Source organism: Haemaphysalis longicornis, unplaced genomic scaffold, assembly GCF_048455015.1.
Source record: "Haemaphysalis longicornis isolate Haplotype H1 unplaced genomic scaffold, Haemaphysalis longicornis Haplotype H1 scaffold_8, whole genome shotgun sequence".
In the NCBI taxonomy this organism is placed as follows: domain Eukaryota; kingdom Metazoa; phylum Arthropoda; class Arachnida; order Ixodida; family Ixodidae; genus Haemaphysalis; species Haemaphysalis longicornis.
Genome location: NW_027526445.1, coordinates 45,646,081 through 45,664,043, shown reverse-complemented (window position 1 = coordinate 45,664,043; position 17,963 = coordinate 45,646,081). Strand labels below are relative to the sequence as shown.

General features: G+C 50.5%; 2 protein-coding genes across 7 annotated transcripts in view; one reads left to right on the top strand and one right to left on the bottom strand.

Annotated features, from left to right (window-relative positions):
- The window catches only part of Brf (Brf RNA polymerase III subunit), a 111,943-nt gene that overhangs the window by 87,209 nt on the left and 6,771 nt on the right, over positions 1-17,963 (bottom strand). For all 3 annotated transcript variants that reach the window (XM_077680723.1, XM_077680724.1, XM_077680725.1), the window contains exons 4-5: positions 15,087-15,260; positions 13,581-13,685 (exon numbers count right to left, since the gene is read on the bottom strand). In XM_077680723.1, the coding sequence (XP_077536849.1) occupies positions 13,581-13,685; positions 15,087-15,260 (279 nt within the window). The remainder of the gene's footprint in view (positions 1-13,580; positions 13,686-15,086; positions 15,261-17,963) is intronic.
- Positions 351-9,738, top strand: Lute (BTB/POZ domain containing protein 3 lute). Of its 4 annotated transcripts, XM_077682076.1 has the most exons (4): positions 726-1,819; positions 1,922-2,011; positions 3,660-4,182; positions 4,814-9,738. In XM_077682076.1, the coding sequence occupies exons 1-4, from the start codon at positions 1,777-1,779 to the stop codon at positions 5,871-5,873; spliced, it is 1,716 nt and encodes a 571-aa protein (XP_077538202.1). In that variant the 5' UTR covers positions 726-1,776; the 3' UTR covers positions 5,874-9,738. The 4 variants fall into 4 exon arrangements, with proteins under 4 accessions (XP_077538203.1, XP_077538202.1, XP_077538204.1 ...); XM_077682077.1 differs by lacking the exons at positions 726-1,819; positions 1,922-2,011 and adding an exon at positions 351-718; XM_077682078.1 differs by lacking the exon at positions 1,922-2,011 and having other exon boundaries at positions 727-1,819.

Sequence of the window (17,963 nt, the reverse complement as noted above, 5' to 3'; positions counted from 1 at the left end):
AGAGCTCAAAACAAAACTCACAACCCCTTCTCCGAGTTGCAAAGTGACGACGCAAAACAGCTCAGCAAAATTTTATTGTCGACAACCGTAACATAACATAATCATTACATCTGTAAAATGCCGAGCAGTAGCGGACCAGTAGAACTTTCGTTTTATACATTTATGGCATACACGCAATAAGAGTCAATAAATTGCGTTCACGTCTTTTGCAGGCTCAACATTTCACTCCAATAGATGAAAAGTTACAAACGAGAAGGTTGGTTAAACGGGTCGGTAAGTCGGTAATGCGAAAAGCAGTGCGTCACAAACGTGGTCACAAAACAAAGCAGCCGCACTGCATTGTGGGAAGTTCTGGTTTTCGAGGCCAGCGAGGAGAAACGCGAGAATCCGCGAGAGAAATGCAGCAGACCGAAAAACAGACAAGCAAAAGTGGGTTGGAAAATAAGCAAACGTAGCGCCAGCACAAGACGGGTCGTCGTGGTCCAGCAACAACAAAACCAGCTCGGCAACACCACCGCTCGCTCGCTCGCTCCCCTGACGTCAAAGCCGAGCGTCGGCGACGTACTACAGCACGTATGGATCGGCAAGATCGCGACACGGCGGTCCCTTAGCGTTCGCGCGAGGATTGCGGCGCGTCGAGAAATGTCGGCGAGAGCGACGCGGCGACGGGAAGAATCCAACAACAGCGTCACGACGGCCAAGCAGTGGACCTTCTACGGTGAGCAGGCGCCGCTAACACTCGCGCCAACCCTCCCGCTTGCACTTCTTCCGGCCTCGGTCGGGTGGGTTCACAGCTTGGGTGACGGCGGAGGGTGCAGCGCTTCGCCTCTGAGCAGCGCCGACACGCGATATCAATTCGCTAGCGTGAACGTGTCGGCTTTGTCGTCCGAGGTAAAAAAGAAAGAGAAAAAAAAAACGGCGCACCCTGCACCGCGGCTAATTTCGCATCGAGCGAATGGCGTTCAGGAAAAGTTCAAAGGCCACACTGTCAGGTGTGGTCGTCAGGAAGACTTCCGATGCTGGATGCGTCTCGCTCGATCGCAAACGCAAACACTTCCCCTGCCAGCCGTTCTACTTGTGCACACACCCGAAAATTACACACTCGGCGTTGGACATTTCTGTTGACTTGGCGATGTCGGGTTCTGTAACAGGTTCAACGGCACTTGCAGCTTTTATGAGCTATTACAGCGAGCGAAATGTACGCTGACGCTGGAACGGGGATTGGTAGATCTAACAAACCTTCGCTTTAAGTACACGACGTCGTGCCTTAGGGTGCCAGGCAGAAATTATCTGAATTTTTCGGATCGCTGGTGTCGAAGACAGCACGCGGACTCTGACATGTTGGCGAGCGGTGACACCGCTCGTGAAAAACCTACCACGCTCGGTTGGGCAACGCTCTCACGGTGACGCACCCCCGCGCGTAGTCGCGCGACCTTGATCGCGAAACAACGCCCCGGACGGCGTATCAACTGTCTGTCCCTCGCAAACAAGTACGACGGTGTCGTCTGGCGCCCGCAATGCGGCTACGGCGTAGTAGCACAGTGCCGCTCAGACGCCGTACGGCACAAAAAAACGTCCGGTCGCGCGGAGGTAATCGCAGCGGTGTTCGTATCTCGACCGACGGCCGAGCTCACGCGCAAGTCAGAGTCGCGCGTGACTCCGACTGCGTCCCGCCAATTCCCCCACGCGCCAGTTTCAGTTTCGCCAGTGCTTCCGCACGTATTCTGCGCCCCCGAAGCCTACAAAGCCCGGTAGCGGCTCAAGTGGACGGAATTCATGGTTCGCACGCACCGAGTGTACCAATTGCGACAAGCTCGAGGTAGGTTTGGTAGCGCTTTGCCCCACCGGCGAATGAGTTTGGTCAGTGGTGTTGGCTTCCTGAGTGACATCTCTTCAGCTCTCAAATCTCGCCCTCATTCAGTACTCAGCCAGCATACAAACACAGCAACAAACCTCGGATTTTTCGCGTGCCCCTGGTACTACCATGTTGCTGGGCATGCGCTGACCATGGGTTGGTATCTCTCTATCTCTGGATCTCTACAGTGTGTAACAAGTAAAGAAATATATTTATTGCTGCAACGGTTATTTTCCTCCTTGCAAGCTACAATGCAGTAACACGTAAAGAAATATATTTATTGCTGTAACGTTTATTTTCCTCCTTGCAAGCTACAATGCCAGTCGTGAACGTACAAGCCACAAGTTGCGCAGCAGGTTGTTTTGCGGAACTGCACAGAAAAGTGCAATGCTCTCTCTGTGCTATTTCACAGGGAACAGATGCGATTTGCTCAAGTAGCCACCTCTCTCAAGTTTATTCCTTCTACATTTGGCCATGTTTGTCTCTATTAATTTTTGGCCTGTAAGCCACAGTATTGTATTCTTAACGCTGTCTGTTGAGTGCCTTTTTTTTCCCTAAATTCTGCAGAGAAAGTCGCACTTTTTGTACATATGGCATTTTTGTACAATGGGCAATGTCAAAACTGCACTCCCTGAATGAGTGGGGAGCACTGCGGCAATTCAATCTTGGTGAAATTTCATTGAAGAAGCTAGCGGGCAATTAATGGAACATTAATGCTGTTTTCAGCATTGACGCGTTCTGTCTCTTCTGTTGTATTTTATGATAACTTATTCCTACCGGCCAGTATTGCAGTGATTTCATGACGGTGTTGCTATTTTCACTGCAGCACAACTGCGTTTGCTGCGGAGCCTCCTTTACAGGCAAGGCCTGCTGATGATATTTAGGCAGACAAATGATTGCTTCGATGTAATGGTGCCAGTGAAGTAAAGGGGGCCCATTGTGTACATGAAGAACATAGCGAAGTCCGGGTAAAGTGCTCTGTCATCTGTCTTGAAATATGTCGTCACATGCTCGGCAGCTGTCGCAACCCAATGCGACAACTGCACTTCGAAGCTAGTGTTCATTTGTCTTGGAAATTATCATTTTTCTCCAATGGTCATTGTAACTCTATATGATGTTCTACTTTGTATTCTGCTTTACAGCTTCTCCCTTGCAAGTGCTGCACACATTGTTGGAGCCGCAAGGTCGGCCCCTGTTTGTCGTAAACTGTATACTGCCTTAAATATTCCACATAAGATGCATCGTCGTACAAGTCAGGCCAGCCATGATTTAACAGAACAAACCGCAGTTCATACACCAGAGAAAAGGGTGTCCATTTTCACTCGCCCGCAATACAAGTGCACCAACTTGTCACCTTGTAATCTGACTAATGTATTCTCCAACAGGCTCATATAGACGAGTATTATTCCAAGTGAATTCCATTTCAAATAAACTGAAGGACCCAGTGTGGTCGAGCAGGTCATAAACAATGACCGTGAGGCACAACAGCTGGACCATTCGTGTAACGGAACAACTGCCAAGGGATGGTACACGAAGGAGGGTGCGAACAGGGACCAGACGGGGGAATAAACTACAAAGATTTCGGGGAAAAGAATGGCCTCGACAAACTTACGATAGAGGCGACTGAAAATCTCGGGGGTAGGTTAACACGAACGGGTGACGATGATGATGATAATGATGCCATCCAGATGTGGTCTTTGAAATCACCATTGGTGTTTCACCCTAGGTCCTTAGGAGACTGGAACGCGTGCTTGAAGCGAATCTCTTCAACGTGGGTGATGTTCGGCCCCCACAATCTGTGCAGGCCAGCAGCCGGGCAGTGGGGGCACCCAGTCGCCCACTAGCCCCACGCTGCCCCCGCCGCAGCAGCAGTCCGTCTCCCCTCCCCCCTACTCCTCCTCCCCCCCTCCGGCCTACCTGCAGTGCCCGAGCCCCCCTCCCTCGGCGCCCCTCCGCTCGCCGGGGGGCTCCAGCAATGGCTCCTCTGCCTCCTCGGCGTCGGCCGGCGGAGCGGTGGGAGGCGACCTGCTGCCCTCGCAGCTGCTGCGCCTCGGGCCGGGCCAGACGCGCGACCCCAACTGGCAGGCGTCGCGGGTGAGCGTGCGGGAGCGCAACGCGGCCATGTTCCGCAACGAGCTGATGAGCGACGTCCGCTTCCTCGTGGGACCCAAGGGGCCCCAGCAGCAGGCCGTGCCCGCCCACCGCTACGTGCTGGCCACGGGCAGCTCCGTCTTCCACGCCATGTTCTACGGCGGACTGGCCGCCCCGCCGGGGCAGGACATCGAGATCCCCGACGTCGAGCCGGCCGCCTTCCTCGTCCTCCTCCGGTATGCTGGCCCCCCTCTCTGTCTCTCTCCACACAGCTGTTCTGGTGCGCTGGACTTTTCCCGACAGTGTGGTGGTGTTCCCTACGTGGTTCTTGTAGCCTCGTTTTCCCTTAAAAGGCCACTCCTGCTGCCAGGCCCAACGAGGTTTGTGGGAATGCTAAAGCCTGCACGCTTCTCCACTTAAAGCACTGCCACTGACAATGGTCAAAGATGAAGTGCGCAAATGTTGGGATATGCATTGTTGAACCTTCGTCTTTGTTGAACCTCTTGCATTCTACAGCGGCTCCCAAATCAGTGTTGAGAAGCATTGCGTTTTGGGGAACAAGCTGTCATGTTGCTGGTGGAAATTGCGGGGCCCACAAGTGAACGTAACTTATTTCTTTTAGATGAGGCCTTCCATTGGTATTGCTGGGTTGCTACATCCCTGCACGGACCAGTCAGTCGGTAGGGGCAATAAAAAGCACGTTGCCTTCGAGCAGTGCTCTGTCGTCTGTGACTCTGTAAATCAGCAGAGTGAAAAGACTGTCGAAGTAGCCTTCTAGGTCAACCCTGTTGGGCCCAGCCACCTTCTAACAATGATAGCACATCCAGAGCCCAGCCAGCCACCGACCCGCCGCTGTGCTGTCCGCAGGTACCTGTACTGTGACGACATCACCCTGGAGGCGGACACGGTGCTGGCCACGTTGTACGCCGCCAAGAAATACCTGGTGCCCCACCTGGCGCGCGCCTGCGTGGCCTACCTCGAGACGAGCCTGACGGCCCGCAACGCCTGCGTCCTGCTCAGCCAGAGCCGCCTCTTCGAGGAGCCCGCCCTGGCGCAGCGCTGCTGGGAGATCATCGACGCCCAGGCCGCGCTCGCCCTCTCCTCCGACGGCTTCCCGGACGTGGACCGGCCCACGCTCGAGGCGGTGCTGTCGCGCGAGTCCCTCAACACGCGCGAGGCGCTCGTCTTCGACGCCGCCCTCGCCTGGGCCGGTGCCGAGTGCGCCCGCCGGGGCCTCGAGCCGACTGCAGAAAACCGGCGCGAGTGCCTGGGCAGCGCCCTCTACCTGCTCCGCCTGCCCGCCATGTCCCTGCAGGAGTTCGCTGACGGGGCCGCCCAGTCGGGCGTGCTGACCCTCCGCGAGACGGCCGACCTGTTCCTCCACTTCGCGGCCTCCCAGAAGCCCCCCGTGCCCTTCCCCGTGCAGGCGCGGCTGGGGCTGCCCACGCGCGTCTGCCGTCGCTTCCAATCGTGCGCCTACCGCAGCAACCAGTGGCGCTACCGGGGACGCTGCGACAGCGTCCAGTTCTGCGCCGACCGGCGGGTCTTCCTGGCGGGCTTCGGCCTGTACGGCTCGAGCAGCGGCGCGTGTGAGTACCGCTCGCGCATCGAGCTCAAGCGGGGCGGCAAGGCACTGGCGCAGTGCGACACACGCTTCCACTCGGACGGCTCGAGCAGCACCTTCCGGGTGCACTTCGAGCACCCCGTGCAGATCGAGGCCGACACCTACTACACGGCCTCGGCCGTCCTCGAGGGCTCTGAGCTGAGCTACTTTGGACAGGAGGGCATGAGCGAGGTCTCTGTGGGCAGCGTGACCTTCCAGTTCCAGAGCTCCTCCGACTCCACCAACGGCACGGGCGTGCAGGGTGGACAGATCCCGGAACTGGTTTTCTACGGGGCGGCTGACCCGCCGGAGTGCTCGCTGTAGCCGTGGTGCCGCCGACCAGTGGCCGTGCGGGACTCCACAGGGCTGCGGACTGACTGGCACGCTCTTCACAGTGGAGAGAAGTGCCCCTCAAACCTGCTGCAGACCTGTCCCGCTACCTCTTCAACCACCATGCAAGGTTAAGGAAACTACAGTTGTGCAAGCAGCAATCCCTACATGGATGGCCGTGTGTTCATTCGGAACGTACAAAGTTCAGTTCCTGCTGGAGCCCTTCAAGCAGTGCTCTCTCAACTCTGGGGAGATTTAACTGGACACCAGGGCTAGCGTCCACTCTAACAGGGATTGTATCGCTTAGTGGTGTTGTGAACACGAAGGCAGCTATGTTGCAAACAAGAACAAGTGCTTTTCTACAGTGTGCAGAGCAGATGTTTTCACTTGACTACTTCTGGGAAAGTCTATCGCCACACGAATGCAATAACAACGTACCAAACCGAGTTGGTGGTTTCGCTGCAAGCAACAAGGCACTCTCGCACCTTGCACCGTGAAGACCCTCGACAATTTCAAATGTCCCTCAGACTCTCATCCAAAGCATCGAAGACGCGCGGGAAATGGGAACGGAGCGTTCCGGACCCCTTCACCCTTTCCAGACGGAGTTTTACCCGAAGAAAAACTTTTGGAGACAGTTTTGCAGTGCTTTGCACATCCCTTGGTTGGTTTGTGTGAACTATTGCAAGGTGCTGCTGCTGCCTCTCCAAGAACTCTCAGCCATGGTGCTGCTCTTAGAAGGCCACAACTCCCTCCTCCCCTTGCAGCTGTTTTCTCCACTCTATGCCTTGTTGCAGTGTGTGTGTGCATGCATGTGATGTTTTCGTTCGCTACGCGGATGCAACTGAAAGTGCAGCTGGCATGTGGCACAGCATGCAATATTCTTGGGAAAGCTTTTTTTTTTTCCCCTTTTCCTCTCTCTCTTTCAAGCTGTTGAATCATATCATTACCTGCCCTATGAAGGTGTCGTGGGGAAAACGAGAAAAATGCTTGTTTGGCGCAATGGTTACAGGTTCATCACCAACCACAATTGCCATCCGAACGATGAAAGAGAATTCCAGCGAGCTCAAGATTAAATCGTAAAAGCATTCAGCAATACCACAGCGGAATCCATTACAAAAAAAGAAAAAAAGCAAGCACAGACCACCACAAATGAATTGATATAGCAATACATGTGCTTTGCTGTGTCGCACAGCTATTCACTGTACCGCTGTGTGAGCCAGCAATGAGTCTGCTTGCATGCAAAAAATTAAAAGAGCACGTCGATTCCATATTTTTCCAACATATCCGCTTCTACCAGCCTGTTGTTCTGGGCGTGCATGCCAAGTTGTGCATACTTAACGCAGTGATCACTGCCCCTCCCTCGCACACCCAGGAAAAAGAAAGTAACCATGCTGTTAGCCGTGTAATGGGCTTTTGTCTCCAAACACTATACTCGTTGACTCGCGAAAGCTCGTCCTTCCTGCTAAGTGGTTAGGCGTTAGGACCGCGACGGGAGTTCTAGCATCCACTGTTCAAAGTACACCTCTCCCTAGCAATGTCAAGCTTGTTAGAAACGCCGCTGCGCCCAAACTTGTTAGCAATGCGAGTTCCCACGCTTGTAATGTTATAACACGAGCTCCCCCGCTCCACCTTGCGTAAATACTTTTTTTTTGTTTCTCTCATCTCGCGGAGGCCGCATAACGAGACGTTGCAAGACGCTTGCGACTCGCACACCGCCTTTTTGCTCACTGCCGGAAAAAAAAAACACAACAAACCCATAGTTTCTCGAGCGAACGTAACGGAATTTCGTAGCTATTTTTACTAACCTTCTCAAGGTAGGCATAGTAGAGTAGGAAATGTAGGACATTTAGAGAGCAGACACTCTATTCTGCAATGTGAAATCTTTCGTGGAGGGCCCAGAAAATTTGCTACTGGATGTTTTTGCTGTGTTTTTTTCCCCCCATCCGCGAGTTGATGCGGCAAAATGCGTTTCACTGGCCACATCCACAATGAAGGCGTAACCAACAATATGGGCGCATAAAAACGACTTACTTGTGCATCGATGTTAGAGAGAGAGAGAGAAGGACTAAACTTTATTTGAGCAACTCAAGTCCAAGCCGCGACGTACCTAAGTCCGTAGGAACACTCTGACCGTGCGGACTAGGCCTAACACCACTTGATCCGCTTCAACCGAATCTTCCCTTTAGTACCCTTAAGTTACATTCAAATGAAGAATGATACAATCAGGACATTGTTTTACATGACAACCGATTTGCCCGCTCTTCATAAATTTGCACACTGAGCTACGTTGATGCGCGAGTACGTTGTCATTACACGCTCATATTAAGCCCACCATGAACTTCATGAGAGAGGTTTTGGGGTGCATGTCTCGGGCTTGTTTTTTATCATGCTCGTCCTGTAAGATGGCTTGAAAAACTTTTTCCTCACTCTCTTAATGTGAACCATACCATCCTGAGCTCTGCGCAGCTTCTATAAAACCATAAGAGAGTCCGAACAATCACTCCAAAATTTGCCCCTTTTCAAGTTTTGTCGCGAGTTTTTTCTTTCTACTTTTTTTTTTCCTTTTCGCACCATTCAAGAATTAAATGTAAGTGAAGATGGGTTTTGCTTGCCGGCATTATTACCCAAATGTTGCAATGCAATGCGAAAGACGTTAAAACAATTCAGAGTGCAACAATTGGCATCTTGGTGTGTGCTTGTGTTTGTAGCCTGAATTCTCATGATTTCAAGCTTTGTTTCTCTTCTCTAAGGCAAGAAGCGAGTGCTAAAAGTGCTGAATGCTTCTCATCTGCAGTTTTTCGCATAACGTCATCGGTGTTTTCCTCAAATGTGTCGAGTGGCCTGTTGTGTTAGAGGGGCACTAAAGTGAGCTTGTTCAAATCTTGCTTCCACCCGCCGCGGTGGCTCAGTGGCTAAGGCGTTGCGCTGCTGAGCACGAGGTCGCGGGTTCGATTCCCGGGGCGGCGGCAGCTTTTCTGATGAAGGCGAAATGCAAGAACGCCCGTGTGTACGAGATTTCGGCGCACGTTAAAGATCAAAATTAATCCGCAGCTCTCCGCTACGGTGCACCTCATCGCCTGCGTTGCGTCGGCACGTTGAACCCTACAATCAATCAATCAAATCTTGCTTTTGGAAGCTGTGCTCCGTAGTGTGACTGAAGCCATCTTTCACGCTGGTGGTAAAGATCCGGAAGCATTTATTTATTTCTAAATTTGAAAACGAAAATGCATGACTCAGTAATTGCACACGTGAATTAAATTGTCAAAAGGTTTTTGAAATGTGAAAAGTGTTCTTGCAGCGTTTCGGTGACGTTATCTTAGCCTCATTTGGTCAACCTTAGTTTCGTCTGAGCACAGTTTTTCAATATTTCTTGCATTTTTCGGTTAAAAAAAAAAAAGGAGTAAAGCCAACGGAATTACTAACGGTTTATTCTTCCTGATTAAACAGCCACATTTTGTCTTCACGGCCCCTTTAACAAGACAAAACGTTTAGAAATGACGGCTCGCGCTTTGGGGTTGCACCGGTGACGTTGCGGCACGCAAGGAAGCCAGGTCTGTGGTTGTGTTCCCTTAACTACCGTGGCAGGCCCAAATACAGTGCGTTGCTGTGCCACCGGTGATGTGCGTGTGAAGAAAAGTGTTTGGCACTCTGTTTTTTGTTCCTCGACGTGGTTATGCCGGGAAAGCAAGGCTGCTCCGCGTGCGATCTGCGGCACCTCGGCCAACCACGTGTCCTAACTATGCACTGCCGAGCTGTTCCCCACGCCAGACTTTGTGCCCGTCGTCTCTGCGCAAGCGCGCGGGCCAGAAACGAGCCGTTCCAACAGAATGCAATAAACAGAAGTCTGTACAGCCTGCTAGCTGCTTTGTCTCCCCTCTTTCAATGCGAAGGCATCAGACGGCCCACCGAGAAAAAAAGACAGCATCAGTGGCGTCTGTAGCCGTAAAACGGCTCCTAAACCCATGTGACCGCACCGCATAGCGCATGCGTCGCGTTGAAAAAGCGCGAAGTACTGCGTTAGGCAAAGTTTATGCATGCGCAGGGCCGCAGAGAGAGCAGACAGTCCAGCGGGAGCAACGTAGAATTCTCAAGAGTACCGTCCAAATGATTCTAATCTATACACCTCGAGCTTCGCAATCGCTTCTCCGCAACGCTTGCGGGAGGAGCGCTGCGTGGCGTGGCTGATAGGGGCTCATGCAGTGTTTTCTCTTTCGCTTCTTTTTGCCTTTCCACGCTCTAAACAACTAGTTATGGCCACGTCTGTAAACAAATTGTACATTTAAGGCACTTCAAAAACAGGTGCGTCTTCGTAGAGTACTCGAACGTCAACAAGAGATACCCGAGGGCGCGGTTCTGCGCGCTTGTAGGCCGCTTTTGTGGGCATCAGCGACGGCAGCAGTGTATAACCACTGTCATCTTCGAATACGTCAGAGACAAGTGAATTCTACTGAGACCTGATACTGGCGCAGCGAGAACTTGGTTTTCCTTTGCAGCGCGGACAACAAATGCGGCTTCGTTTCAAATATATACGTCACAGAAAAATATGATTTGAGGATGTGATTACCTAATACCTGATAATAATGTGCCTTTTATGGGAATAGAAACCACGCGAGCATGTTAAGTACCTATATTCTAAGGCTGTAATTCGTTAAATACGTGCCCACTCACACCTGATAGCAAGGACCAAGAAAAGTTAATGAAACAACAAAAACAATAAACGGTATCTCTAGTCCGGAAGCAATATATTAGCTCGTACGGGAATGAAAAAACCCAGCGCAGCTTCGGAAATGCTAGTTAGACGTTCATCTTAACTTTAGAGCAACTAGATGCGAAATGCACTGATATTTTCCAGGACACGGGGAACAGAGGGGGAGGGGCTTAAATATCTTGTACAAATTCGGAGCGAAATAAAGGAATGACCGTTTTAGTAACCCCACACACAAGCTGAGCGTTAACTTTTATTTTGTTTTTTCAACTTTAATGAACAGCTGATCACTCGACGGACACTTTTGAAGTATACAGTAAGTAAGTTCACAAGCGATAAAAGGTGTTGGAAGAGTGTGGTATCTGATAAAGCCCTCTGATTTCACTTTTGTGCTAGATTCTGCAGGCTCCCTGTGTCGTATGACGTTTCGAAGCCGCATTTAGTCATGGACACAGATATAAGTGGAGGATATATGTAGCAGATGATGAATGAAGACAAAACAACCCAGCAGTAAGTTCTTTGCCATATGCTGACTCCCGCATATAATTTTGCATTATCCGTCATACTTATTGCGTAGAATGTCCGTGAAATTCATGGTACATTGGCTTGTTCAGGGTAGTGATCGACATCTGAGATTTGAAGTGTAACTAATTGGCGTGCTGTCAGGTATGAGTGCTCCACTAGATTATGTAAGCGCACGAAACCGGTTTACATCGTAGTGTATAGCCGTAGCATGAGCATCTGAACGAACGCTGCTTACGGAGGTTACTGTTACTAAATTTCAGGGCAGTGTAATTACAATCAGGTCCATGCATATATGCCGGTTTTGCGACACCGGCCTGTGACACACACCTGGTGCTTATGCGGACCCAATGTACCACACTAACATCGCATCAGAAGCATTTACACTCTTGCAAATACACCACATTTGTGAACAGAGTGGCTGCTCTACATAAATATGTATTTCCAACACATACAAACGGAAAATATCAGTCGTGACCGTGCCGCATAAACAGCGGCAACAGTGGCGAGCAGGCAGGAGACTCCCACGACTGCTTTCGAAACGGGCCGCTAGGGGGATTTTAGTGGCGCCCCTACAGGCAGCGCTCGAGACCCATAGCCAACACACTAAGGTGGAAAGTCTAAAGAATAGACCCCACCAATTTGAACGCGAAACACGAAACAGCATTCATCAGCATCAAAATCAACATAGTTGTGAATGCTTTCAGATTCACAACTCGCGAGAAGAGCTTAGGTGTACCTAGATTTTCCTCTTTCTTTTTTCAAAGTTTGCTGAAAGCATTCCATGATGACCAATTTCTAGACCTGCCTCAATGTTGTGCAAATAATATAGGTACGTCCAGGGCGCACATTGCGGGGAAAGTCATCTGCTTCCAATGCCAAGTGTTTATTTTCACTGCCTATGGCACCACCACCACCATTAAGTACCCGTCTTGTACAAAACCCAAAATGGTTTTGTACAAGTTAATTTGAACAAATTAAATGCAAATTTGCAAGAACGCAAATTTGAACCAACGTAAAGAGCAAACCATGGATTCGTTACTGTATTCTGCAGAATCAAATGCTGCAAGTCACATTGCACGATATGCACGGACCCCTCCGTGCGAGCGGAACTGGCCGCTTGCATGCAATGCAAGGTCTGGTGTGCGCATTGCAAGTACGATGATGGTCATCATATTACAGTAATACCTGGTTACAAGAGACACTCAATGGACTCAGGAAACATGTCTCTTGTAACCAAGGTCTCTTGTACGCAAAGTTGCTAACATGACTAACACAGGAAAACCAACCAAACCATCCTCATTCAAATGTCTCTTATAACCAAGTGTCTCTTGTAACGTGGTTTTACTGTAGCCTTTCTTTTTCACAAATATTTTCATTGTTGTAATAACATCCTCCGCGCACTTCAATCACAGAAGAAAAAAAAAATTCCCGTCTCGATGGCTTCACCGCAAGCCACAGCCAAAAGAGGCGGCATATGCCCGACGGACCCAGACTTGTTTCCATTTTCTAGAAAGGTTTTTGTGTTTTGTAGCGCGGGGGGTGGGGGGGACACGCACAATGAGTGTGCTATGACTGCGACAAAAGCACGCATTGTCGACATTACGGGCACAACGCAGACAAAGCCTTGGGGTTCTGTTGCTGTAGAGGTGCCAGTGCACTTCAGGCCTGCAAGGCCAGCAAGAAGCCAGCAACATTGATGGTGCCGGCCAATGAACAAGCTGCTGCAGCCACTTGCACGTCTTGTACCACGGTAAAAAAAAAATGGCAGCATCTCTACTCCGTGGATGATGGCGAGGGTACGGAGTACGGGAACTCGAAATGACATCCAAGTTGCGCCCCGAGTGACATCCTATTTGCGCCCCGACCGTCATTCGATTTGAGCCGTGAGTTGCACCTCGATTATTCCCTAAATAAAACTGGAACTCGCGGCACAAATCAAGTTTCGCTTCATTTCTGCTTGATGGTGGTGTGCGCACGGATGGACGCGGACAGACGCTGGGAGGTCCTAAGGTACTCCGCACTGTTGCAGGCGAGGGAGTAAGCCGTTTGACTCTCGGTTACTAACTTACGGTCGTAGCCCAATAGATGAGATGACTGACACTAACTCTGTCTGGTCTACCAGACACAGGCTCGAATCCTGCCGGTGCCTGTGTGATTTTTTGTGACTGTAAAATGCGAAGCGCACGGACGCAGACGGACACTGTGTGGTCCTAAGGTATACTCCGCACCTAAAAGTGAATTTCCCAAAGAAGGAGGAAGCTGACGGAGTGGCAGACCAGATGCCACCACAGTTGCACTTCGTGGCACTGCACACGTGCTACATCAACATACCACCGTGTCAACATGAACGTGTCGGCAGAATTAACACTGCTGCTTTGGCAGAGACTATTTTGGCCAACTTTGGGTGCACAGTCAACGCCCTATCCCACCTGCAAGGTTATGCTGTGGCCCAAAAGGGGAGCGTCACTCACCGATTGCAGGAATGTTGAGGCACATGGCAGACGACAACTTGAGAAACGCCTTTCCCAGCTCGTAGACGTTGACCTGGACGACGTCGCTCAGGTCGAGCAGCATGTCTGTGGTTTTACACGAGTCAAGGATTGCACGCCAACTTCACTTTCACCGGAGCTGCGTAAGACACTAGCCACCAATGTCCCCCGTGAAACTGGAACGAGCATTTCTATACTCGGTTACAACTCAAGAACGGCACCACCTCACGTAGTGTATCACTCCGCCAAAGCGCCGGACCCGTGACGTCAGTGCGCGCGCGTTTTGAAAGGGGTTTGCTATGAATGCGTGATATCGTCTGCCTTGTCTCACGCAGTTTGTTTGTCGTCACTGGAGTCGTTTATGAGCATATTAAGTCCAAAAAATCACGGGAACGGCTCACGCCATGTTCAAAATATTCCCAGTAACGCCATACTTGCGCCGTGCAGAGAAACATCCGGCTACGGTGATAAGGCACAGCGGCAACTTCCGGTGCCGTTCTTAAGTTGACACCGGGTATAGCCACCAATGTCCCCCGTGAAACTGGAAAGAGCATTTCTAGAAAGAAATCATAATTTCCAGCTTCATTTTTGACTAGATTATTAGACTCTAGCTGGAATGGACAGCTTCTAACGAGAAAAATTCTTAAGTCTAGCTAGAGACGATTATTTCCAGCTTGCGCGGTTTTTTTCTCTTCTAGCTGGACTGACAAATGCTAGCTGGAAGGAAATCTCAGTCCAGCTAGAAATGAAATCGAAACTGAATGTCTAGCTAGAAATTCTGCCTATTTCCAGCTAGAATATTTCTAGCTAGAGGAAATTTGTTTCAATAATCCAGCTAGAAAAAACACATTTTCACCTGAAGTGCATGTGGCAGATTAATTTTGACAGAGTTGGCTCTGGGTCTGGCCTGCACAGTGCTGTGATGAGTAGAAATTGGGCCAATGGTATGAGGCATCATTAGGGGAAGCCATTTGGAGCGGCAGCGGCAATGCTGCACTGGCTACCTGAAAAAGATTCCTGAAGCGCCGTGTGAACAGTAAGCAACGCGGCATGTTTTGTGTCGCGGGCTGACATGAACATTCGAGGCAAAATTAATTTGACAAGCTGCCCGGGCATCAGTTTTGCTTTCTGCGTGGTAACGTCAAGACAAGTCTTTATCTAACCAGAAATTCGGGGCAATTCCTTTTTCGGAAGAACTGGTTGGAGTGCCTATCAGGACATCACAATGGCAGGTGATGGGAGGATCTAACCCACACCAACATACGATGCAAGACAGCCACCACAGTGTGCGACAAGCAGTGAGACTACGGCAACTCTAATCCCCCTCCTCTTCCAGTCACTGAGAAGTGACGACGACATGTCACGACGCACTTGGCAGGTAATCGTTCGCTCGTGACCAAACACAAGTCTTGTTTCGTGGCAACAAAGAACACATCGCCTCACATCACAGCGCGATACTGTGACATTACTTTGGTTGCGCAAGGATACGGGGTGTGCCCTCTATGCGGCAGACCATGTAGATGCAGGCCGCTATGACGTGCGAGTTGCGCCGGCCGCGCGTCAGGTGGCGCGTCAGGGCCATCTTGTAGAAGTTGAAGGCCATGTCGATGCAGTGCTGATTCAAGCTCAGCCGCCCCGCCACCTGCAGGATCGTCCGACGCGCTGCGCCAGAAGGCGAGAAAGACGCTGCAGTCTCGTCGGGCTCGACACGGTGCAAATACAGTCGAGTACAGTGTAGACCGCTTATAACGTATGTCGCGGGAGCCGCAAAAATCTGCACTATAAGCGGTACCGCACTATAACCAAAACGTGCGCGAATTCAACCAAATCGCCACCTACCTCTCAAGTCATGATAAATTTTTTATCACCCAAACGCACAGCACCTCAAAACAAAGGCAGGGTCTTTATTTCGTGTTATTGTTAACAGCCGCTGCTGCAGGGTCTCACATTGCAAAAGCGCGGTCCTACAAACGGCGAGTGCGGCTTTAACTTCCGTTGTGTTTGTGTTTTGAAAGACCATGGCTGCGTTTTTTGCGTCTATGAAGATGCCGCAGGACATGATAAGATAGGCCAGCGGGATTTTTTTTTTTCACCCCACCATGAGTTCACGATGCCGAAGGCGGCTGCTTATCAGCGCAACGTACTGGTGGTGGAAACCTTCGTGCGGCTCGCTTGTTCGGAAAGAGCGGTGGCTTATCTGCACAATGTTCTAAAGCGTGAACCGCATGGAGCGATTTCTCGCAAAAACGTGCAGCGCACGCCGCAGGTGCGGCGACGCCGGCGCGGATACAACTGGCGTATTGTGTGCGGCGCAGTTAGAGGCGGCAACATGGCGTCGGCACTGGCCGTGAAGCGGTGCAGGCAGCTCCAGCGACTACTTCTAACCGCTCGCTGAAATGCCGCACGAGGCGCAAGCGAAGATGCTCATGCAAGAAAAGGGCTGATAATGTGACCGCAAAGTGTGGAATATAAACTGCCATCCACGCTGCTTGTGAAAGCGCCCATCAAAAAATACCGCGGTGGTAAGCCTAAACTAAAGTCCCTTCATCCGATCGAGGGACTTTAGCCTAAACACCTCTGGCGCGGCTAGCCGGCTCGGGGCGCTTCGAATCTCCCGCCATTAGGTGCGCGTCTTTCCATTGGTGCAAGTCGTCAGGCTCCTCCCACTGCCACGAGAAGAAGCCACCGCGAGCGCGGAATCGTAGACGCGAGCATGAAAAAAACGGACGCGCAACGCCGATGTGCACAATTCGTGTGCGAAAACGGGCCATGCGGTTCACGATTAATAGAAACTTGCCACGCGCGGACGAGGAGTCGGTCGCTATCTTCCGAGGTGCATCAAGCAAGGACAGCTGTGGTTATCACGTACGCGCGAACTAAAGGGTGCCTATATTTTTCTTCTGTGTCGAAGTTAGAGGAGAGCAGGGGGTGCGCGCTGCGTGAGATGGCCGATTTCATAATTTCTTTTTTTCTTTTGCTACCCTAAAACGATGCCCCAGCTGCGCCGGTCGATCAGCAGACCCGCCGAAAAACCGCACTATAAACGGTATTGTGGTTCGGCCAACCGCATCTTAAGCGGTATGCTTATACATTGATTTCTATGGGAGGCAAACCGGTGGTCACAAAAACCCGCGTTATATCCGGTCCCGCACTATAAGCGGTTACGTTATAAATGGTCTACACTGTATAACGATACCGTTTATAACAATATATTGGATATAACGATGAACAACTATGGCACCGTCAACTTTTGTATTCTTTCTATGGTAAAATAAACCGCTTATTACAATGCTCCAGTGCCACGATATCGGATGTAACGATTGAATCCGGTGATATTGCGGACCAAAAATGCAACAATGATGACTCTAATGACGCGGTTGCGCAGCCTACTCAGGTAGTGTCCTCGTAGGAGGCCCAATGCGTGACACAGTCCCTCGGGGACTTTGTTTCCCCCAAGGACATTTACCTCAGCTAGGTGAAGCACCTGTAGATGCTCTTGGAAAAGATTTGCACTAGCTTCACACGCGGCAAACAAAGGTGACCGACTGTGGCTTCTTTTCCGCAAATTAGTAGTGGTACCACCTTGCTGGCAGGCGAACAAAATGTTTTGGGCTCTGTTCCGTCTTTTTATTTCGCAACCCGCTTACAACAATTATCCGTTATAATGATGGGATTTCCTTGCCACTTGGATATTGTTATAAGTGGACAGGACTGTATTGGAAACACTCAACACCAGCGCGTCGTAACGACCCCTGGAGAACCCAACTGAAACTCTGCCTTTCATGTGGCCGCAACATGCTAGGTCCTTTCAACGGCTGGATAACACGACTGAATGCATCTCTTTTCCGTCCTTGTAGTTTAATTGCAAGAAATGTGGGACAGTTGAACAATTTGAACGAGGTTTTTCCCCCTTCACACATTGCTCCTGTGTTGCGCTGTACGGAAAGGCAGACACACCAAAAGAAATGCACTCGGGCACAGACCACAGCTTACTTTGAAGTCAGTAAACTAACCTCTTGGGCACACATGATACAAAGCAATGCTGGGTGAGGACAACAGGAAATTCAGCATCCCCATAAGCAGGATGAGGGAGGTCAAGCTGCAGCCATTCTAATGTTGGAAGAATTACTACTACTGTCCTTATCAAAATAGACATGGGTATTAAAACACTACTGTCCTTATCATGGGGACATGGGTCTTCAAACAACTTCTTTTATACTATATTGAGTGAACTCTGTGAAACTTGCCAGACTTGTTGCTTTTTTCCCACTAATTTCAAATATTCTGTTGTTTTTGAGGAGGTCAATTGATTCCTGGTATAATTGAGATAATTAGCCATTTTTGGAGGAACTATAGACAAAGCAG